General features: G+C 46.1%; 4 protein-coding genes across 7 annotated transcripts; 3 read left to right on the forward strand and 1 right to left on the reverse strand.

Annotated features, from left to right (window-relative positions):
- Positions 1-991: 991 nt before the first annotated feature.
- LOC131211190 (DNA-binding protein Ewg) lies at positions 992-9182 on the forward strand. Of its 4 annotated transcripts, XM_058204565.1 has the most exons (10): positions 992-1149; positions 2317-2648; positions 2753-3178; positions 3297-3425; positions 3684-3980; positions 4397-4525; positions 4629-4767; positions 4843-4967; positions 7074-7085; positions 7319-9182. In XM_058204565.1, exons 2-10 carry the CDS (start codon positions 2346-2348, stop codon positions 7505-7507), a joined length of 1749 nt encoding a protein of 582 aa, XP_058060548.1. In that variant the 5' UTR covers positions 992-1149; positions 2317-2345; the 3' UTR covers positions 7508-9182. The 4 variants fall into 4 exon arrangements, with proteins under 4 accessions (XP_058060548.1, XP_058060549.1, XP_058060546.1 ...); XM_058204566.1 differs by lacking the exon at positions 7074-7085; XM_058204563.1 differs by lacking the exons at positions 7074-7085; positions 7319-9182 and having other exon boundaries at positions 4843-6312.
- Positions 9183-9685: 503 nt separating this feature from the next.
- LOC131211189 (transcriptional regulator ATRX homolog) lies at positions 9686-16043 on the forward strand. Its single transcript, XM_058204562.1, has 15 exons — positions 9686-9803; positions 10105-11058; positions 11305-11675; positions 11761-12360; positions 12422-12723; positions 12791-13062; positions 13132-13293; positions 13384-13645; positions 13709-13859; positions 13943-14170; positions 14240-14411; positions 14482-14884; positions 15043-15218; positions 15389-15595; positions 15702-16043. The coding sequence occupies exons 2-15, from the start codon at positions 10150-10152 to the stop codon at positions 15798-15800; spliced, it is 4314 nt and encodes a 1437-aa protein (XP_058060545.1). The 5' UTR covers positions 9686-9803; positions 10105-10149; the 3' UTR covers positions 15801-16043.
- A 148-nt stretch (positions 16044-16191) lies between these two features.
- Positions 16192-17473, reverse strand: LOC131210666 (cation-dependent mannose-6-phosphate receptor-like). The gene is made up of 5 exons (XM_058203946.1): positions 17184-17473; positions 16958-17079; positions 16796-16889; positions 16522-16731; positions 16192-16440 (listed from the first exon to the last, which is right to left on the reverse strand). The coding sequence occupies exons 1-5, from the start codon at positions 17454-17456 to the stop codon at positions 16363-16365; spliced, it is 777 nt and encodes a 258-aa protein (XP_058059929.1). The 5' UTR covers positions 17457-17473; the 3' UTR covers positions 16192-16362.
- A 738-nt stretch (positions 17474-18211) lies between these two features.
- Positions 18212-22259, forward strand: LOC131212728 (REST corepressor 3). Its single transcript, XM_058206709.1, has 9 exons — positions 18212-18583; positions 18729-18782; positions 18988-19122; positions 19186-19400; positions 19478-19642; positions 19976-20229; positions 20926-21208; positions 21283-21450; positions 21614-22259. The coding sequence occupies exons 1-9, from the start codon at positions 18433-18435 to the stop codon at positions 21998-22000; spliced, it is 1812 nt and encodes a 603-aa protein (XP_058062692.1). The 5' UTR covers positions 18212-18432; the 3' UTR covers positions 22001-22259.
- Positions 22260-22579: the final 320 nt, after the last annotated feature.

Here is a 22579-nt window from a genome sequence, read left to right on the forward strand (position 1 = left end):
TAAAGGAGGACGTCAGCACACGATCATTAACGTCGGTGACGGGGTAATCTGCCAGACGATTCGGTACCTCGGGTTACAGCTGCATGACCATCTGCGATGGAGACCGCACATAGAATACGTGGTAGAACGAGCCAACCGAGTACCGCGAGTTCTGCTGGCACTGATGCCCAACCGCCGTGGAGCAACGAGCGACCGACGCAGGCTGATCGCGAATGCGGTGATCTCGATCTCGTAACGCTGCAGCTGCAACAGGCGTGGCGAGATGAACAGCGCTTGGAGGCGGCAGCTGCTGCTGTAGCTGCGAGCGGATAAGTTGCCAACGTTTGCACAACTTCATCGGGTTTACACTTAGTTAACCGTTTGTTGTTAACCACTTTGTTAATCCTTGTTAACCGTTTGCTGATAACCGGCTTTGCAGAGCAGGAGCGGAATCGCGACTGACTGACAGCTCCCTGGCGGAGCAGAGACCGTTTATACGCCTACATCCGCGGCTTATGAATGTGTGTTGTATAACTATAGATCTGTAAAGTACTGAAAAAAACTAAATAAGGGACGATGATACGTCGCGGTTCTTTGCCGGATAGGCCCCTGTTGGAGGAGAAACAAGATGTTTCCCGCATCGGGAACTTTATATAAAACAAAAAAAAATCTTTGATTTGACGTTTGTTTTCCCATCCATTTCCTATGCTTTTTCTCACCAGCCAAATCTGTCCCTTACCGTTCTGTTTCGTGTTTACCACATCAAAAACTGCTTCATTATAGAAAAAACGGCCGTTTAGAGAGTTCCAGCATGCATTAAGTCCCTCCGAAGTACCTTTTAAATCCCGTATTTTTCTAATCCAAGTACAGGCCAAGCCTGAACGGCTTGACAACTGTTGTCATCCTTCTTTCCACATGCTGTTGCCCGTTCTAGCACAGCCAAGAACCTGCCATCGAATGCTTTGAAAAAATCAATACTAGCGTCGGCGGCCATCGGCCATCACAGTGCAAAAGCAGAGCAGCGGCAGATTTTACTGTTAAATTCTCCGTTTTCCTGACTGCTGCTGGTGAAATAGTGGTCAAAAAGTGGTTTCGAGCATCTATCGCCATCGGTTTGTTGTTGATGTCGGCTGTTCGTGCATTGGATCTATTTTTGTAAACTTCACGCAGGTGCGTAACGCGAAAATTTAACTGGGCTTGCTCAGCAATACTGTGTGGTGTTTGGTAAAGGCAAAAGGGCAAACTCGGAAATTTTTCATGCGCTAAGGCCTCCAATAGCGCTTGAATTCGGGAAATGAGCGGAGTCGAACGGCAGATAGGGAAAAAAACTGTAAACAAACGGGTCGTGTCGCAGTCGCAATGGGTCCGTCGAATAGGAAATTGGTGATTTTTCGCGTAGAAAAATTTTCCCACTTTTCCACGAAGGCGCGAGCACGACATAATGGCCGGCGATCGCGGGCCACGTTCAGTTGCGAAAGAAGCAAGTTTTTCACCGTGGGAAAATCGAACCTACCACCATTCCCGTTCGGTGTGAGTGGATGGAGCAAAAATAATTCCCCAAAGTACGTGAGATTCAGTTCGTTTGGTGCAATAGCAGTATTCGTTCCCGAGGAAGGGTATCTTCGAGTTGATGCCAACGGCGTGGCATTAACAACATGGGGTTGTTCGATATCGCAAGCATAGTTTTTCCGAGTTTCGCCCCCTACATGACGTCGAGCTGGCCTTCCGGAGCAAAAACTCGTAGCACAAACCTTGTTCTAATAGCCCGCGGCACGAAACGGTTCCTGTGCTAGTGCACTCACCGCATCGTGAACACGTGAGGAAAATTTATATTTTTTCCTCGAATCCGTGAAAAAAGTGATTCATGTTGTTGCCATCTTGGTTGGCAGCAAAGGGTCGGTTCCTGCCCCGTGTAACCAATACGGCAGAGGGAGTGCGTTGGCATAGAATAAAAGCAAGGGGTTGGCTTGAGTTTTTCCTGCTGGTGTTCGCTTGCACGTGAGGGAGATAGGGCCAGTGATAGGGAAACGGAGTAGTTTCCGAGCACGTGCCGAAAAGGGAAAGCTCGAGGGCCGCGCGTCATACAAAGAAAGCATAATGCTTGTTGTGCAGAGCCAAATAGGCAAACTACGCTTTTATGTTGTCGCCCCCGTGTGCCGGTGATCGTACATGAAAAGGTGATTGTTTTATGCGAAAGGTTGGCGCTCCAACCGCGTTCGCGAGGAAGGACAGGATATTTCATAGTGTGGATATTATTTTATACTTGTTTCAATATTGAGCTAAGATTATAACATAAAGCAACAAAGTAAATGGCTATCTTCTGCTTTGATCTAACAGTAAAAAAAGAACCATAAAGAATCGTGAAAATGAGTATAACGATAAATGCAGTGGACGCGATGGAATTGATAGAGGATGACAATATTACCGGAGCATCAGACGACGACGATGACGGGGATCCAAGCAGCCCGGGCAGTGCGTACGACGATGGGAATCTTATCAACGTTGCCATGGAAAATGAGGTAACCGCACAGCTGGTGGCCGCCGGAGTAGTAGGCGTCGCTGCTGCCGCTGCAATCACATCGTCGAAGAAGAAAAAGCGCCCACACTCGTTCGAAACGAACCCTTCCATTCGCAAACGCCAACAGAATCGGTTGCTGCGAAAGTTACGAGTAAGTGGTTTTTATTTCATTCTTCTTTCCATCGTCTACTGTGTGTGAGTGTGGAAAACAAATGTTTCTCATGCGCCTCGGTGCACTTCGGTTGTTTCTTTTAGCAAACGATCTTCGAGTATGCCACACGTGTGGGTCAACAGGCGGTTGTTTTGGTGGCAACCCCGGGAAAACCAAACAACATCTACAAAGTGTTCGGCGCAAAACCACTCGAAGACGTGCTGAAGAATTTGCGTGGCAATGTGATGGACAAGCTGGACGAAGCGCTGGCAGCTCAGGCACCTCCTCGTGTACAAGACGATCCGTCACTGTTCGAACTGCCTCCGCTGATCATCGATGGTATACCGACACCGGTAGAAAAAATGACACAGGCCCAGCTGCGTGCCTTCATCCCACTGATGTTGAAATATTCTACGGGAAGGGGCAAGCCAGGCTGGGGTCGAGACTCCACCCGGCCGGCCTGGTGGCCGAAGGAGCTGCCCTGGGCAAATGTGCGCATGGACGCTCGGACAGAGGACGAAAAACAGAAGGTAGGTTGAAATCGGTGCAATTGCGGGACATGGTTTCAATCGGGAAATAACCAGGTGATGGTTGACGATAGAACTAACGTAACGAAACACAATATCCGCGAAATCGATTAATCTACAGATAAGTTGGACTCATGCTCTGAGAAAAATTGTCATAAATTGTTACAAATATCACGGCAGAGAAGATTTGTTGCCAGCTTTCAGCGAAGAAGATGAAAAAGCGAACGCTATTGCAACGGCAAGTTCGAATGTAAGTATCGGCGACAGATTTTGTCGGCCACGAGATGCTGTTTAATTGGGCGGGACTGTTTGTACACTTCAACGAACGATCGAGATGTGATCGGAACGTCGTGAAGACATGTGCAGTCTCTGCTTTGTTAAATACCCGCTCGCGAAAGAGAGGTATAGTACAGTGTATAGTAACTTGCTCTTACTTTTACTTCTTCTCTGGGATGTCGCCTTTTTTTGTCTGCGATCATCGACTTCGTCGCCCAAAAATTTGGTACAGGTTGACGTAATGAAAATTGAAAATGGTAGCGTAGTGACGGTAGGTCCGGCGACGAATGGTAACACAGCAACCGCCACGATAACCAACGGCACCAACGGCCAACAGCAAATCATTATCCACCAGCAGCACCCTTCGCATTCGAATGGCATCACGACACTCACCACGGCCGCCAATGGTCATACACAGATCATAAAAGATGACGGCGACGGCACCATACAGATCCAGCAGCAGTCCTCGCCTACCCAGACCTTGAACGCGCAGGTTTGCTTGGACTCGATGGCTCTAAGCGATGTGGATGTTCGTACTAACACCAATTCTCTACTAAGCAATGTATCGATGTCGCCTCTTAGGTTTTTATCGTTGTCTTGCACCATTTTAAGTTCGTGTCAAAACACTTTATTTGCTGTAACAGCGTAGCGTTTAAATAATTTTCTTTTGTTTACAGTTTGTAAAACAGACCGTTTGTCATCGTTGTTTGTTTTTGATGGTTTTCAACTTTTACAATGGCTTGATATAATCTTTTGCTAGGAGTTAATTTGACTTAATTTTCCTCCGTATTTGACTTACTATCGTTTTTCAGATTGTGTTTTCCGTTTGTTTGCAACAGCTAATTTAGGTTTGCTTTTAGTTTTTTTGTGCTTCAGTGGAACAATCATCAATTTGGATCAAAAATTAACCGTGTTATATGTCCATTTTTTCATTATACTTTCCAGTTCACGCACACCGTGCTGCAGACCATTCAAAATGCCGACGGAACTGTTTCAATTATTCAGGTGGATCCAAACAATCCTATAATTACGTTACCGGACGGAACAACCGCACAAGTACAAGGAATCGCCACCGTAAGTAGATTGTGTTCACGATGATGAGGATCAAACATATAAAAGCAATGGGATAGAAATTGATTCAGTTCGTAATGAGATAATTTTCCTTCTTTCATCATAGCTTCAACAGCAAGGAGACGGAGGCGTTCACACTATACAAACTATATCCGATGGGCAGGGTGAAAGTATGTCGGTGGACTTAACGGAGGCCACCCTTGGGCAGGATGGTCAGCTAATCATCACTGGAGAGGATGGACAAGGTAGGACAGGAACGCCGATGCGCGACGGGTCACTGATTTGTTTCATCTGCAATTGCAATCGTGTCATCGGCACAGGATACCCGGTGAACGTGAGTGGCATGATCACGTTACCAGTGTCGGCCCAGATGTATCAGACGATGGTGGCCAACATACAGCAGGTTCCGAACGTGGATGGCACCGTGTGTCTAACACCAATGCAGGTACATAATTTAGCGTCCAACCACTCGACGGCACCTTCCGGTGTGAATACGACAACTTCTACGACACAGAACTTGACCATAGCAACGAACGGTGGTACGAACCATCAGAATACCGCTGCAATGCTGGCCAGTTACGCGCTGAGCAGCTTAAGCATGCCACAAGTGGCACATCATTTGCAGCATACCGTAAGCGGCAAGCACCAAGCGCGTGGCAGTGGCACAAGAGGCTCTGGTGCCGGCATTGGCCTCAACACAATACTTCCTACGCCGAGGGGATCTTTTAGTTTATCAACTCCCAGTAACACTAGAGTTGCTGACAATAGTCAGCACACGAATAACAACAACCATTTAAACCCGAACTCGCTCAGTGTGAGTCGTAAAACGAACGCGATGACGGGCAACGCAATCCTAGGCGACACTGGTGCAAATACGATTGAAATTTGCGTCCCAAAGATCGAACCGATGGATGAAGACAAAGACGGCACGACGGACAGTGGCGGTGAAGCTACACAAAAGTTTGTCATTCAGCTCGGCGGACATTCGTTCACGACAAGCGATGGCAAGCAACTGCAGCAGCAACATCATCAGCAAATGAGCCGTGAGATTGAACTGACCGTGAACGAGGGCAGCCATCTAATCGGTGCCCTAAGCATTAATGCGAAGCACGGTAGCAGTTCTGTGCACGAGATCGATTCAAAGCCCTTCGCCATACCGAGTGTGTAAAGTTCGGAGTCTGATGTTCGACCGCCACTGGATGACTTATCGGACAAAACGGACCCTGGACGATACCTTCTCTCACATAGCTTCCCCTATTCAACCTTCGAACCCATCGCATACCGTTGACTGTCAAACAGAAAATCCCTTCATGAAATGCGGTTGCTTACGTTTTTACCACTTCAGTTCATCCTTAATTTAAATATGTAGCATTAAGCACGACATCATTTTTAATATTTCGTAGGAAAATTCTGTTTTTATTCTCTATCAGTAAATGATTTTTTTAGCGTATGTTGCAGCAAGTCAGATGTAGGTTTATTTAGTTAACTTATTTATTTGGACGTATTTGTGCACGTAGCGCAGTGCGTAGGATTCTATCAGTTCCTTCTTGACACACGAAGTAAACGGTTAACCCAAAGAAGCCATCCATGATCGATCGAAAGGACACAGTCTATGCGTTTCTACGTTTGTTGTCCAAGCATACCTCTAGTCGAAACCACCGTTCGTCGCAGGCGTATTAGGAAAGATACTTACGAAATTGGTTTTCTCGACACGAAGCAGTGTTAAAAGCAAATCATAAGTACAAAGAAAAGTCTTCGCTAATCTCACGACTTGCAGCAAAGAAGCAGACGGTCACGAAGGAAATAGAGTGATTTTTTGTTATAGTAACTTAATCCAAAGCCAAAGAAGAGAACCGTGGGCGATATCGAGTGCCTAACCGGAAGCGTATTTTTTATTTGCTTTTTTAAAGATCTCACCATCCTTGTACGCATTGCAAACCACGGTAACATGTTTAGAAGGTTTAGGTATCTTCCGAGCAACATTACTTAAACATTTACATCAATCACACACCACGTGCCTTACCATATTTTCGTTAGGAGTTGTTAGCGAGAAACGGCGAACTAACAATGGAAACAGCGCAACTTTCCATGAAAAGTTGCATTAGTCATAAAACTAAGTAATTGTGGGCTATGTAATGTTTGCTGTACAATTAGTCAAAGTATGTGCCAATATGTTAGGAGTGTTAGCACTAGTTAAACGATTATTGTTTTAAGTTATGCTAAGACAAGAAATGAGTCATTTTTCACGTTTTGTTGTGTAAGTGTGCGCTTTAGTTTTGAACTGTGTTTTTATTTATGTATTTCTAAACCATGTTTTGAATATTAAAATATTAAAGTATTATTTTCTTATGATTTCAATAGTTTGGTTTTTCTACCGCCACATCCACAGAGACTCTCTTGGTTGGCACACCACCGGCCGACACCTTCGCTGGTGGACAGGGCCAATAGAGCACGGGTTGGGACGGGGAATTCGGACACACTCTTAGCGATTATGTACCGCACTTTGGTCGTGTAGCGAAATAACGCAATTCTGTATTTCTTTTCATTCCAGATGTGTGATTTAGTGAGTAGCATTTGAAACATTTCGCTGGTTTACTTCGCCTTTTCGGTTGTTTGGTAGTGTCTTGCGTTCTCCCTTTCGATCCCCATCATTCTGCACCCTGTCAAGGTTTTACCCATTTCATTTGCGCCCCGCTGCGTGTGTTATTCCGTTTCGTTCGATCCGTGGTATTATTGGTTGTTTATGTTGCATTGTTGTTTGTGCTGATTTCTGGTTGAATCTGTTGATTCGTTTAGGTGGAGAGCGGCGAAACAATGGAAACGATCACCGTCGGGCCCGGCATGCATCAGATGATGATACAAGGTCCACCCGGCTCTGAGCCGCAGGTTCTACAAGTACTCAGCCTGAAGGATGCATCCGTACTGACGAAAGCGATGGCCGCAATCACCGAGGTCAAGGGGGAAGAAACAATAATTGATCATTAGGCGAGCTTCGGCCGGCCCAATACCGACGTGCAGCAGGAGTAGCGTCCCGCGGCTATTTATTATCGCATTGAGTAACTTTATTTATTGTCATTTTCCCTAACTTGTACCCACAAAGTCAGAGAAGTCGTATTTATATATAGATATTTCTTATACAGAGTTGCATAGGATCGATGCAAAGCAAGCAAGGCAAGACGATCGATTTGAGCAAACCACAACCAGACGCTAGTCATTAAGGAGAAGCAAGAAACGGAAGTGCCCCGTTCCCGATTCACACACTGTTCATCCATTTCATCCTCCATCCTTTCGCCGTCCCGAAGCTCTTTTCTCAAATTTTAATCTAACACTAGTCAAAATTCGTGTCATTTCATGTTTGTCATTGGAAGTAGATAAACTGCAGGCCCTAACAGGTCCTAGTCACCGTGCCAGCTCGCGCTTCTCCACAGCAGAACGATTCCAAAGTCATACCGAATGCTGGGTGACTGTAAATACCGTGCAAATGTATTTCCGATACTAAAAACCCCATATTGATAGTACGGAAACCAATCATTAGACTTTAAATTACCTATTTAAGTATTGTCACAGAAGAACGCCGCCGTCATTCTGAAGATATGAATTTTGTTTCCTTCAGTGAAGTGAACCAGTCGGCCCCTAGTCACGCGCGCTGCTGCCCATGGAGCAGTTCCAGAGTAAAATCAATATTTTAGTGCAATTAATTTGTAACCTCCCTTCATCGGAAGAAGGCAAGCGTGGACTCCAGGCAGGGCGTTAGATCGCACAGGAAGTGGAAGGTTAGTAGACTCTCACGTGGAGACTCTCCGGCATTAGTTCCACTGGTTCGCCATCCGTATTGAACCGTATTTGTATTGTAAGATTGCTTCCTGATCGGTGCACAAGCGTAAGGAAGACCGGTGTACAGGAAAAAGAATCAACAATTATTTGGCGGCACTGGAAGGGTGCGAAACTCTCTTTTTCTTCGTGTAACGCATTTCAGGAATAATTTACATTCAATCGGAGAGTGTGCAGCAGGTTGCAACCCACCATTAACTAAGCAGGAGCAAAAGCTAGTCGTAATTTAGTTTCAATGTTAAGGCCTAATCCTATTACCTCCTTTTTCTGTTACGAAGGTTTATTTATTGGCTATTTATGATTTTATTCGATGATCTTTGTCTAACGATGATTATTTGTGTTGTGTATTATTTATCTCTTTTTGTGGTGCATGTTTTCGAGTGAAATGAATCTGATTCCGTAACATAAGTTAGATATAGGAAATAGGAAAGGAAAGAATTGCGTTTAATGCGTACATCATTTGCTAGTCAGTTTTCCTTGTTTTAACCACACACAAGAACACACGTACTGAAACAATCGTTTTCACAAAGTACAGTATCACCGATCAAGGCAACTTTTATTAGTGAAACATTAAACAACACAACAAACACAAGAGGACAAAGACTGAAAAGCATTGCAGGGGTCATTGTAAAAACGTGGATAATGATGATGGGGCGGTAAAGAGTATAAACTAACAGAAACACATGCTAGGAAAATGTTATTTAAATTATCTATTTATTTATTTATTTATTCATTTATTTATTTATTTATTTATTCTTCGTTCGATTGGACACTGTGATTTTGGTTCGATTTTCGACATCCCGCTTGCACAGAATGATTTCTGGAAGCTCTCAGTTCAGTAATCTTTTTAACTTGTGAGCGTTGAACTCTTGTGTTGACTGCGTTGGCTAAATAATGAATGTGTAAAATAAACCTTGACTTTGATGAAAATCTCCGCCCTTGGTTGCTGCTTTTCAGACTTACATTTCAGCGCGACTTTGCGACGATTCCGTCGATTTGGCAATGGTAAATCGTCATCGTTTTTTCGAATCAGATTTTATATTGCCGCGAGGTATAAAAATATTGAAAATTATAATATAAAAATATTAAATATTGTTATTATTACCGGTCGTGGAGCAAACAATTTGGTTTCTGATCGGCTAAAGCTTTTCGTCTTTGATTATTTTCGCTATATTTTTTAGCGTTTTATCATCTTTCTCTTTTAACTTATAAAGAATTATTGTATTATATTAAACAAATTTCAAGGGAACGTTCCCGCAGGGCAACTGTCAGTTGTCGGCGGTGTCAAACACTGCACTCCTTCTTCTTTCTTCCCGCTCTTGTGTTGCAAATCTAGCTTGATGTGCGTGCGAAAGTTACATTTTTTGTGTGATTAAATTGTTAAGATTAATTGTGATCGGCCCGTTAGACATCGAAGAAGCAAAAAAGGGTTTAACACCGTACAATTAAGGTTGGTTCCGTTCCGATTCTGTGTGGATTGTGGCACAAGTTTCTTCAATGCAACCTTGTCGGCGCTGCCTCGTTTGCATATGCTGCTCCTTCCACTGGATGCTAAGGATGCAATTCCTATTGCTTAGATACTGAGAAAGGAAGGCACGGTGAAAGTGGTCAATTTTAGTACTCTGTGCATTCGTAGAAATAAATAAAAACTGAAGGGTGCATTTTCTGTGGAAGTTTGCGCCACTGCTGTTGCGGCGGTTCTTTAGTGATCATTTCTAATAGTTTTCGTCTCTCGTTTTCACTTCTAACAGATAAGCGGAACGATGAGCAGGGCTTTGTGTTAGGGGAAAAGAAGAATGCAAAATAGCCCCAATTGTAAAAAGCTTTGTGAAACTGGCAAGAAAAATGATCCCGCGACAGACACCGGCACGACCGATCAAAAGAATGGAAGCATGCTCATAAGAAGTAAAGTCGGCGACCAAGCTTCCGTGCCGGCCGAATATTCACAGTCAACAGTGAATCAATCAGACCGCATTCCTGAAGAATCCAATTCCCGTTCCCGGCCGCGAAACGGCCAAACATCTGCCTCACCCACCAAAACGCCAGAATCGCTGGCCAACGGTGAGGAGAGGTCGTCCCAGACAACTACGCCAACGGACACAAAACTTGCGATTCGTTTGGTGTCATTAGAAAGATTGCTACGACCAAGCCTGGTAAACACATTGGACGCAAAAGTTGTAAAAGCTTCCGGCGCAAACAACTCGTCTCTACGAAAATCGAAACGCAACATTAGCATTATCGAAATAAGTAGCAGTGACGATAGTGAATCCTCGTCTGTCATTAGTTTTCACGAAGATATTTTGAACGAAAGTGCCAATGAATCTACGAGCACTCAACGGAACAAACAAACACGCAATGGCGGAAGCCCCACCGTCGCGAACGGCGTGAAGCTTGCTGGAGGGGCAAATCAGGTACGGGAATTCAGTGTCAAAGTGCAAAAATTGCCCACAGACCTCAGAGCAATAAAGACTCTGTACGGGCTGAAGACGATCTGCGATCATCGAAACGTCGAAATTGAGAGCCTGACATCCGATACGAATCGTTACGCGCAATTACGAACTAAAGAAGCTCAATTACGGATCGAGCCATGCCTCGAGGCGGCGGCTGAGGAACCTGTAGGTGTGGGCAAACCGCAGAATCGTAACGATAGCGATTCAGATGATACGCCGCTCATAAGCAAAATCAAACGCAACATTCCAAAACAAGTAATAACCATTTACGATTTTCATACTTTACACTTCGCCGACACCAGTTCGAAATACTCACATCGGTTTCATGGTTTGCTTCAATGTTTCTATAGAGAGATCATTTAACGTACAGGTTACACGGTTAATTGGGAAACTAAAAATTCTAAAATCTGTAAATTAACCATTTTCTGGGAAACATTTCATGGTCGCCACCCGGTTTAGCAGACAATTTTCAACCAGTCACCTATGTTCGTTTTGTTACAGAGAAAAATGGCTAGAAACTCAAGAAAACGAAGAGCCGTGAGTGATAGTGAAGAGGATGATGGTGCGGAAAATACAGGAAAAAATGAGTCTCCAGTCGAAGAGTCCCCGGCCACGACCAATGGCAGTGATACTAGTGATGAGGATAGAAAGGAAAATAACAGCAATGGCCCAGAAACAGGTAACGTAGGAAGAAAACGCAGGGCAGCGGCACGATCTTGCCGCACGAATCTGGCACGGCAGGACAAAAGTACCGATGAGGAGGAGAAAAAGGACGAGGGCAATGAGGAGAGCATTCAGTTGCGCAAAAAACGCACTCGAATAAGAAAAAACTCTTCTTCGTCGGATGAGAAAAAGAAAACCAAGCCGAAGCTGTAAGTTGGTCGGCATTGCGTCGCGGCACCCAATTCGGCCGTAACAGGATTAACCTGAGTAATTGTTTGTTACGATTGGTTTTAGAACGAAGCGCAGACGCATCAAGAGGAACTCGTCTGGCGACAGCGAGGGAGACTCGCCCAACAAGGGTCGAAAGAATATTCGTAAGGTACTGAAAAAGAGCGATCTCGAGCAGACGACCAAGAACGCTGAGCTAGAGGAAAGGGAACGCAAACAGCGCGTGGCCGAGCGGCAAAAGCACTACAACCAGGAGGCGTTCGACGAAAAGCCGGAGGAAAGTCGCCCGCTCGAGCAACTGGTGTTGGACTTTGATGATGACACGAAGAAACCGCTGCTGGAGGTTGACAAAAAGCTCGTCAAACAGCTGAAGCCACATCAAGCGAATGGTGTCAAGTTTATGTTTGACGCGTGCTTCGAAAGTCTGGAGCGAATGAAGGAAAGCAAGGGCTCCGGATGCATCCTAGCGCACTGCATGGGATTGGGTAAAACGCTGCAAGTCGTTGCGTTGGCCCACACGCTCACATCGAATTCTGCCGTTACTGGAGTGGAACGAATACTAGTGGTGTGTCCACTGTCGACAGTCTTGAACTGGGTGAACGAATTCAGCATGTGGATGAAGCACGTTCGCAAGGACAGCGAGATTGAAGTTTACGAAATATCAAAGTATTTCAACGCATTAAAGGTTCACGGAAGGCACACATAATCCAACATTCTCCCATTCCAGATACAAGGACAACGTGACACGTGCCAATGTGCTGATGGAATGGCACAATGAGGGTGGCGTGATGATTCTGGGTTATGATATGTTCCGCAATCTGGCCAATCCGACTGCGAAACGCATACGGAAGAAGGTGCGCGAATCGCTGCAAACATCGCTCATAAATCCCGGTCCGGATCTGATCGTGTGTGACGAAGGTCACTTGCTCAAAAATGAGAAAACCTCCCTATCGCAGGTGGTCACACGCATCTCGACGCTACGCCGAATAGTACTGACTGGTACTCCGATACAGAACAATATGAAAGAATGTATGTGCACAAAGTCGTTTTCACCGTAGGCAACGTAATCGATAATATACAACATCGTCCGTTACAGATTACTGTATGGTGCAATTCGTTAAACCGAAACTGCTTGGCACGTACCCGGAGTATTTGAATCGCTTCGTCAACCCGATTACGAATGGACAGTACACCGACAGTACGTCCTATGATATTCAGCTGATGCGTAAGCGTGCTCACGTGCTCCACAAGCTGCTGGACGGTTGTGTTCAGCGCCGGGACTACTCCGTGTTGTCACCATTTCTTCCCCCCAAGCTGGAATTTGTGCTCTCAATCAAGCTCACCCCGATGCAGTGTACTCTGTACAAGGTAATAAGAGTCCGGAAAGGTATCTAGCTACCTGAAACCACTTATCGTATACTTCTTTCCAATTCCCAGCATTACATGGAGAACTTTGCGCGGCAACGGCAACCCGACGACCCGATGCAAAAAGGTTCTGCGAGGCTGTTTGCTGACTTTCAAAATTTACAACGCATTTGGACCCATCCCATGGTGTTGCGCTACAATAGTGATCGTTATGAATTTAATCAACAAAAAAAGGTACGACCGCGATTCGTGGACGATGTAGAAAATTTTGAGCCATTCAGTGTACTGTAACATAAACCTTAATTCAATGTTTCGTAACGCTAGGATATGGATCGGGATCTGGGCTCTGAAGATGAATCAGTCGGATCGATGAAAGATTTTCTTGACGATAGTGACAGTGAGCAAATGACCTCTAGTGGATCCTCCTCGGATTCGGAAGACGATGTGCAGTCTGTTCATGATGTGGTAGCCGACAGTGATAGCAGCTCGTCGTCCGAGGATTTGTCCAAAAGCACAAGTAAAAAGGCCACTACGGGTTCTTCCGTGTCAACGCGCCAAACCCGTACAAATAAGAAGGAAGTGGGAGGTACTGGAAGGTAACTTACTTTGACGAGCGAGTCCTCATGAGAATTTCTCCATCGATGTTTAGAGGAGCCAATCGAGTTACCGAAGGCAGAAAACCCGACCGAATGGTGGATGCCGTTGTGTCCGGAAAGCGAGCTTGATAATTTGGAACACTCAGGGAAGCTGCTGTTACTGATGGAGATTCTTAAAGAGTGTGAAACAATCGGAGATAAGCTGTAAGTGTATCGGCGTAGTGCACCATCAAATCTTCTCCCAAACAATGCCCACAATGGGATTTTCATTAACCGGTATGTTCCAGTTTGTTGTTCTCGCAATCACTCTATGCGTTGGACGTGATCGAACACTTCCTCTCGTTGCTGGATGAAAACACGCAGAAAAAGGAGGAAGAGCGAAATGAAACGTTGAGCAAATATCCTGGCTCGTGGGCACCCGGTTTGGACTATTTCCGTCTGGACGGATCGACTTCGATCGATAATAGAAACGATGCCTGCAGCGTATTCAATGATGAGAGCAACACAAGAGCAAGGTATGATATGCTGCACTGCCCCGTCGTGCGTCATGCGGATTGTATACAGTTTTGGTTCTATTTACGCAGATTGTTTTTAATTTCAACACGTGCCGGAGGGTTGGGAATCAATTTGGTGGCAGCTAATAGGGTCGTTATTTTCGACGTATCGTGGAATCCATCGCATGACATCCAGAGCATCTTCCGCGTTTATCGATTCGGGCAGCGCAAACCGTGCTATGTTTATCGGTTTATTGCCATGGTAAGTGAACGTTTACTAATATCTCAGCAACCGTTGTACTTGAAACGATCTTTCGCACAAACGATTGTAGGGCACAATGGAGGAGAAACTCTACGAACGCCAGGTGACAAAGCAAGCGATTTCCAAGCGTGTGATCGACGAGCAACAGATCGATCGACACTACAAAGAGAACGATCTACAGGAGCTATACCGGTATGAATTGGAGTCGGCTGAACCTCGGCCAACACCGAAAGTACCGAAGGACCGCCTGTTTGCCGAGTTGCTGCAGCGATTCGATTCAATTATCTTCAAGTATCACGAGCACGATTCGCTGCTGGAAAACAAGGAAGAAGAAACTCTCGATGAGGAAGAACGCAAAGCCGCCTGGGAAGAATTCGAACAGGAGAAAAACCGTCCGCCATTACCGGCATTCGGTATGGCAGTTGGCAACTCTGGTATGGGTGTGGGCACAGGAATGGGAATGGGTGGTCGAGGTAAGTTTACAGTAGTCCATAGATCATTTTATCTTATCTTCACCATTGGTTATTGGATTTGCTTTGTATCACCTTTGTTGCATCACCTATGTATCACCTTTGTTATCTTCACCTTTGTGTTCATATATCATGTGAATATAAAATTCTGTCTTTTGCAGTTACTGGTCCGGTAACGTCGAATACTACCTACGGTTTCCGGAACGACGTTTTGCTGAAGCTGCTAAACATGAAAGCTCGTCAGGATAATCCTCATTTGGGAGATAACGTCATTAACACCTTGATCCCATATATGATGCATGAATTGCAAATGCAAATGAAGGAAGGCGAATTATCGGTTAGTTCGGCAATTCTTTTACCCCGATGTTTTCTTTTTTTTTTTATTTATTACTGACTCAGGCTGGTGATTAAACTCGCAAACCACTTGAAACACACAAAGTCGTATGAAAAACATTACATATTCCTGAGCAGGTTTAATTAATTTTCGGTGTGTCAATTTTTCCGTAGCTTTATAGAAGTTTGTGGGATCTTTACTACCAGTTGGAAGTTCCTTCACAAACTCTTCAGAGCCAGTCAATGGGTTACGCAGCGGGTAACGCGGGAACGCTGAGACAAGCTCCACTGATCCATCAGCCGATGATGTCGACATCTGGTGGAACTATGGCTTATGTTCATCCCAATCAAAGTGGAGCACCATTTGTGGTTGGCATGCCGGTAATTATCCGTCTCACTGGTCAACAAAACGTCGAATGACACACTCCCGATCAGAACCTGGGCTTTATTGTTTATTGGGCTTGAACTGGGCTTTATTGTTTTTCAGAACCAACAACCGGGAATCAGCGGTCTGCATCAAGTCAACGTTGCTCCTGCTGTCGGCGGTCCTCCCACCATTGATCCCAATATAGTAGAGCTTGATTAATGGTAAAGAACATTTTTTACAAAATAACTCATGTCGGTGTACGATACCTAACCTATAATTTTCAAGGTTCAGTTAAGCTGCGTTCAATTTCAACTTTAACTTCTACCATGCATGCAAGATTGCTATTACGAGTGAAGCACTAATATACGAAACATTCTTATAAATTATTAAAAATAAAAAATCATGTAGAAACTGCAAACCTGTTCAGTAGTAAAGACCCTTAATTGCTACCAGTCTCTCCAAGAGACCACGTTCTGGAGTGGCCGTTTGCCTGCTACAGGTCAACTGGGGTCATAGAGCCAGAGTTGCTCGGATTATCGGATCGTATTTTCATAAATATATTCATGCACAATTTCGTAGTCTTTGTAAATATCACATTGCAGCAAAAGAATAAAAAATTACAAACATGTTTATTGTAGTTTATTCATGTAGGAAAACACAAAAAACAATCACGCACACTGCGTAAGTATACGGTTAGGTCGCAGATGAAACGTTCATTGCGAGCACACAGCACGGGCACAAAAATCATGAAATGAGGTTTACACAAAGAAACGAGGAGATTTCATATGGCATCGTAGGAATCCGGATTAGGGGCCCGTCTTTCGACTCTACACCCATTTTGCAGAAACGATGCGCCATCCTAGAATGAAAGTACAAAAACGATAATTATTATTGTGGTGTCCGTTCAGACGCCTCTGAGAAGGTGGTTGATTTCCCTTACCCGTACTAGACCCGGCAGACTTCTCCAGAAGTCCAGATTAGGAATTATTTCCATCCCTCGGGCACCAAGGTAAAATGCGTTGACCGTTGCCCCGATTAAGAAGTAGGAGAGAAACGAAATGAATAGCATGATCAACAGCACGGTCCCAGTGCTTGGCTTGCTGAAGTCCTCTATCGTGATGGGACATGCGTATGGGGAAAACAATAGAAGCTGAAAGGAAGAAGCATGTAAAACAGAGAAAGAGTTTGCTCGAAGGTGTAAGCAGGGTATCTACCGTTTCATTGCCAGCATTGTTTGCCGCTGTTGGTTCCAGAAAGAGGTACGACTTCTTATCGTTTGTACACAGTAGCTTTACGTGTGTTACGGTGCTTAAAATTGATAATGGTAAGTGGGTGACTAATCTGTGGTTGTTTTTCTGTAGCTTGCCAATGGTTACCTTTCTTTTGGGTGTTTGTACGTCATGTACACAACATTCTCATCTTCATTGGTAGAAAATTGAGTTTCCTGTAGCTCTCCTAATCTCTTGTACGTTTTCGTGGCGTTTACAAACATGCACAGCTGGAAAGCGAAGCGAAAGCGTGGTGGAAAGCGAGAGAATACTCAGTTAAACAATAGAGTTAAGGCACTAAACTCCGGACGGAACAATCGCCGCAAACACATACAGTGTATCCATTGGAACAGCCAGAGCCTTCTGGATCGGTTCGGTTCGGTTGGTCGTTCGGAACGTATTTGATTGTCTCGCACGGACTGAAGTAGTATTCATCAGCATTCGGGGCGATCGTTTGCAGCGGTTGGTTGGTTTTTGGAATCACCGGCGCCAGATTAATACCCTTGCCATCGTAAAATTCACACGAACAGTCGCCAACCTTTTTGCATTGATCGGCGAGTGTGAGATTCAGCAGGCAACACAGGAAAATCGCCAATATCCTACACATCTTTGGTCATTGCCGTGCTAACATTACTGAAGAACTGACACAAAGTTTTCACAGCACAAAATGTTTTGTTTATGAAATGTCAAAAACATCGGAATCATGCTGTCAGCTGTCAGTGAGCATCCTTTTTTCAGGCCCCTTAAATTTGAATTTGCAACGCTCGGAAACAACACTTTGCGCCTAGTAAATCTCACAAGATACGAAAGAAGAGTTACAAGAGTTGGCTTAGCAGAAAAAATACTCACTCAAACGAGAGAAGTTTCATGTGCATTTGAAAAAGTAAAACCAAATGAGGCTTTCAGTTTTGGGAAGTACAATTACAACCGCGACACGAACAAAGTGACAGATGGTTGACGAAACTTAAAGCACGGGAAGTAGATGAAAATTGTTCACAATTTCAATGAACAGTAATAGATTCATCCAAGTATCAGGTTATTTGTTTCTTTTGTCAATAATAAGCATGTTTCCGATTCCTTGCAATCGGAAATGAGCCCGATAATATGGCACTTGGATAAATGATAAGAAATGTAGAACCAACAGATTGATACATTTTCATTGACCAAGTGCATTATAACGAATTGTAAGTAGAAAAGACGATAATTAATATTATTGTCCGGTCTCAATGGTTGAAGAAACTGAATCGAAGCGTCTGGCAGCACTGCGGCGGGATAGGTAGAGACGCGTACGGTTGCGTGAAAAGTGCAGCTAGGTGCCACTGCAAGCCGTTCCTAGTCGTGTTGCTGTTGGGTGTCCGTCGTAGTGCGGCCGTTTGTTTGAGAGATCCCTCCGTGTTCCGACGGTCAGCGTAAAAGTCGCAGGTTTGCTTTTCGCACTCTTTGGCCAGCAAATCTTGCGCCAAGCCGTTGGCCTTCCGCGAGTGGAATCGCTAGCGTCAAAAGGAGGCCAGAGTCGGGGTGCGTAGTGGAGCTTTCGTGCGAAGGTAAACTGCACATTCGCGTTGGATTCGAAGAAGGCGAAAATGGTATTGGCGGATAGGACGACGGAGAACGTGCGCAACGGTCGGCGATCGCGCGGCCCGAGTCCCAATGGCCACGCTGGGTCGACGGGCGGTGCGACGGGTGCGGCCCCCGGCGGTGCGGCAACGGATTCTAGCTCCGACGAGGAAAACTGTAAGTAACGATTATCATCGTCACCGTCGTCGCGTATCCTTCGCCCGTGCGTGACAAGCAACGACCCATCCTTCGTCGTCGTGATCCTCGCGTACTAACCGTTGTGAAAACCCACTGTTGTGGGATTGTGTTTTGTGTTTGGCAGCTCGCAAAAACGGCAACACTTCGAAGGCAACAAAGGCCAAGAGCGAATATGAAGGTGAGTGTCCGTGGGCCGCGTTTTATCGTGCTCGGATGCGTCATCCGTGCTTCGAAACCCTTTCGAACCGAACGAACGTACGGCCTGCGGCCGATTTCGTAAGAGGCGAATCCGAACATTACATACCTCCGGATTGTTGCTTTCGGGACACCCGATGCTAACGCTAAGATTTTGTTCTCTCCCTCGTCCTCCGCTTGGTGTGCAGAGAAAATTCGAGTTGGTCGCGACTATCAGGCCGTCTGTCCGGAGCTAGTGCCGCAGCCCGATCGCAAACCGGATCAGCTTAACGACCGGGCACTGCTCGTGTGGTCACCGACACTTGAGATTCCGGACACCAAATGTAAGGAAGGCGGAAGCGGAGGCGATAACAATATGATAATTTTATTGGTTTACATTCACACAGTGGAAGAATACATAACGCTGGCAAAGGAACGATATGGCTACAACGGTGAGCAGGCCCTCGGTATGCTGTTCTGGCACAAGCACAATCTCGAGCGGGCCCTGATGGATCTGGCCAACTTCACGCCGTTCCCGGACGAGTGGACCGCCGAGGATCGCGTGCTGTTCGAGCAAGCTTTCCAGTTCCACGGGAAGAGCTTCCATCGCATCCGGCAGATGGTACGTGTTTCGGTTCCATTTCCATTGTGCGACACCCTTCACCGAGCCTTCTTTCCGTACGTTTTGCTTTCCCGCAGCTGCCCGATAAATCCATCGCTAGTTTAGTAAAATTCTATTACTCGTGGAAAAAGACACGCAGCAGAACGAGCGTTATGGATCGGCAGGAAAAGCTGAAAAAGAACGACAGCTCGGAAAATGGTAGCGATCACGGAAGCAACGAGGAATCGGACAACGAGGATAAGGTATGTTGTGTGTGTGTTCCTTTACGGGGTCGATTTTCCTATACTATAAAAACATGTGGAATTTAACGGAACCGAACCGGAGAGTTACTTCCGACGGGAAGCAACTTTCCATCCAAAAAGAGAGAGAGGTAGTAGCGCGCGCGCAAGAGAGAGAGAGGTCACCTTAAAGAGAACGGGTCCTGATGTGGAACATATGTAGCCACGAGCGTGCTAAAATTATAAATAATTCCGCTTTCTATTCCATTCCAACCTTTCTCACGCGCCTGCAAAAATCCGTCCGCCCCGGAACGCGCTTTCTGTTTCGGTTTCGGGGTTTGATCTTTCGGCTCGAAGCCTCCGTCAAACAACGCATCCGCCGGGCATCCGCCGAACACGAACAGCACCGGCAATCCGAACGTTCCGAACGGGTCCGCCAGTAACGAGACAAGCAATAGTGCGTCATCGCGAGCTTCTGCGAACGATAGCATTACCGCAAACAGCACCGCCCCAGACGGATTGCTCGCTTGCACCGGTTGTGGGGTGACATGCAGCGAGGTACACGCAACACCGCAAGGGAAACTTTGCGGCAGTTGCCACCATCACTGGAGGTATTTGACCAACGAAAACCACCACCTTTTGTTTTACTGTTTCTGTTCTAAACCCAAAACCCGCTCCTCGATTGGGGACGACGATCCGTTCCCAGTTTCCGTTTCTCGTGCGTCGCTTTACAAAGCATAATTTCTCCACTGTCCCTGCGATTCCCCGCATTCCTTCCTGTGACCATGGAACTTTTTATCAAACGGCGAGAGGAGGAATTTTGTTTTTCGGTCACCTTGGATCCTCGTCCGTCCCTCTATTATCGTTGATCGTCATCGCACCTTTGCACACGTAGCTTTCACATTTCAAAAGGCCGGACCGGCGATAGAACTGTGTTTTTGTATGACAAACACTGGTTGTTTTTGGCACGCTTTTCTGTAGTCTGTTTTTGTGTGTGCTCAAACGTATTTTTATCCAGGAGAAAGTACACCAACTGATCATTCCAAGGCTTAACTATTCATGAAAATTCTCTTTGGATTTGTCTTTTCCTGGGACATAAGAGTCCCATTTTCTTCAAAAACAACATGAAGAGCTAATGCAGTCGAGGAACCGGAACCACAGCCAAATATTTTTCTACATTTTTCTGTAACTTCCCCATTCCGCTTTGTGTGGAATGGATCGCGTTTGATCGACTTCCTTGTTTCTAAAATCGCTATCATTTATCCCTTCCCTCTGACGTCCGTATGGTTGTATGGGCCGACTTCCAGGCGCACCGGTGCACTGCGTCCCACATCCGGACCGTCCTTTATGAGCAAACGTGCGCGCGGCTCAAACTTGCTGGGCAAGAGCGGCGACAGTCACAAGCGCCGACCGCCGAAGGGCATGTACATTAATCACGACGACATCGTGAAGCTGGCCAGTACGGCACAGAACGGCGGCGGTTCAGGTGGCAATGATATGATGGGTGGTGGTGGTGGTGTTCGGAAGGGAAACTCGAACGACGAGCTGCTGGCCAGCATGGATCGGGAAATTGTTTCACTGTTGAGTCAAGTAAGCATCAGCGGCCTCGGAGCGCGTGCGCCAACTGCAACCGATTCGATCTTGTGTTCCTTGTTCCACCTTAGATACAGTACAACAAGCAAACGGTCAGTGGGCTAAAGCGCAAAATTGACGACTCATTGGAGGTACTGAAGCCACCGGAAGTTAGCACGGCACGTTTGAACTCTCGTTGGAACAACGAGGAGTTACTGCTGGCGGTGCAGGGTGTGCGCAAGTATGGTCGAGATTTTCAGGTAACGTTGCTTTACCATCCTACTAAAATGCATTGTTTTTCCATTGGCGGAGCCGCGATCCTTACGACCCTTCTTCTTTCTTTCTTTTCCGTTACTTGCACTCTCTGGTGTACTACAACCATTGCGCGCCATCTTTTACCGTGCGCGTGCCGCACACACGCAGGCAATTGCCGATACACTCGGTTCCAAGACCGAAGCGCAGGTGCGCACATTTTTCATGAACTACCGACGTCGCTTTAGTCTGGACGCGGTGTTGAAGGAGTTCGAGGCTCACACTAGTAGCGCGAAGCAACCGAAGGAACAATCGGGAACGGCCAACGCTGCTGCTGGTGCTCACAATAATGGGTCGTCCTTCGCGAAAGAGTCGCACGATCCCGCTAGCGTCGTAACCGATGAGGGTCAGGCCGAAGGTTGTGGTGGTTGTGGCGACGCGGAAGTGATCGATCAGCAAGCGGCTCCTTCGGTCAGCACGAGCGGTGCCATCTCAGAGAAACCGAACCCTCCTACATGCGTATCCCCGGAAGACGTCGAAATAATGGAGCTTAAATGAATCGGAAACCAATTACTGTCCCAAACAAAAGACAAGATCGAAAGATCATCAGATCAATGGATCATCAGCGTGGAAGAGAAAGAAGGAAGAGCGGAAAACTTTGGAAAACTATCGCACGTGCCCCATTTCTCTTTCATATTCTCTCTCTCTCTCTCTCTCTCTCTCTTTGCCTTTTTGTCAATCTCTCTCAAAATCCGACGGTTACCGATTTAAATTCCCATCGTTCATTCGCGGGCTCAGCGCGGCAATAAACGTAATCTTCCGCTCACTAACTTGCCGTCTTTGTGTATCACGATCGTGGGGTCACGATCATGGCGCGCGCGGTCATATGCAACTCCTTTCAGATTGATCTCGTCGATGACGACAACAACAGGGTAACGGTATCGGCAACAATGGTGACATCGAATGGTAAATCGTCGAAGGACGATGAAGAGATGGTGGCAGAAGGTAAGACCACCGCCATCAATAGCGTGCACTCCGTCACCATGGCCGCCACCACGCTGCCCGTCCCCAACGCCATAGACACCAGCAGTTTGTCGATGGACGTGGACGAGGTGACGATCACAGCGAGCGTGAAGG

This window comes from Anopheles bellator, chromosome 2 (assembly GCF_943735745.2).
Source record: "Anopheles bellator chromosome 2, idAnoBellAS_SP24_06.2, whole genome shotgun sequence".
Classification (NCBI taxonomy): domain Eukaryota; kingdom Metazoa; phylum Arthropoda; class Insecta; order Diptera; family Culicidae; genus Anopheles; species Anopheles bellator.

Coding starts and splice junctions, on each gene's coding strand:
- LOC131211190 (XM_058204563.1), top strand. CDS start 2,346: ATGAGTATAACGATAAATGCAGTGGACGCGATGGAATTGATAGAGGAT. Junction 2,649..2,752: donor GGTTGCTGCGAAAGTTACGA/GTAAGTGGTTTT, acceptor TGTTTCTTTTAG/CAAACGATCTTCGAGTATGC. Junction 4,768..4,842: donor CACTGGAGAGGATGGACAAG/GTAGGACAGGAA, acceptor TCATCGGCACAG/GATACCCGGTGAACGTGAGT.
- LOC131211189 (XM_058204562.1), top strand. CDS start 10,150: ATGCAAAATAGCCCCAATTGTAAAAAGCTTTGTGAAACTGGCAAGAAA. Junction 13,294..13,383: donor AATTTAATCAACAAAAAAAG/GTACGACCGCGA, acceptor TCGTAACGCTAG/GATATGGATCGGGATCTGGG. Junction 14,412..14,481: donor TTTATCGGTTTATTGCCATG/GTAAGTGAACGT, acceptor AAACGATTGTAG/GGCACAATGGAGGAGAAACT.
- LOC131210666 (XM_058203946.1), bottom strand. CDS start 17,456: ATGTGTAGGATATTGGCGATTTTCCTGTGTTGCCTGCTGAATCTCACA. Junction 17,080..17,183: donor GCTGTTCCAATGGATACACT/GTATGTGTTTGC, acceptor TTCGCTTTCCAG/CTGTGCATGTTTGTAAACGC. Junction 16,732..16,795: donor ACAATGCTGGCAATGAAACG/GTAGATACCCTG, acceptor TCTTCCTTTCAG/CTTCTATTGTTTTCCCCATA.
- LOC131212728 (XM_058206709.1), top strand. CDS start 18,433: ATGGTATTGGCGGATAGGACGACGGAGAACGTGCGCAACGGTCGGCGA. Junction 19,643..19,975: donor AATCGGACAACGAGGATAAG/GTATGTTGTGTG, acceptor TTCGGCTCGAAG/CCTCCGTCAAACAACGCATC. Junction 21,451..21,613: donor AGTATGGTCGAGATTTTCAG/GTAACGTTGCTT, acceptor GCACACACGCAG/GCAATTGCCGATACACTCGG.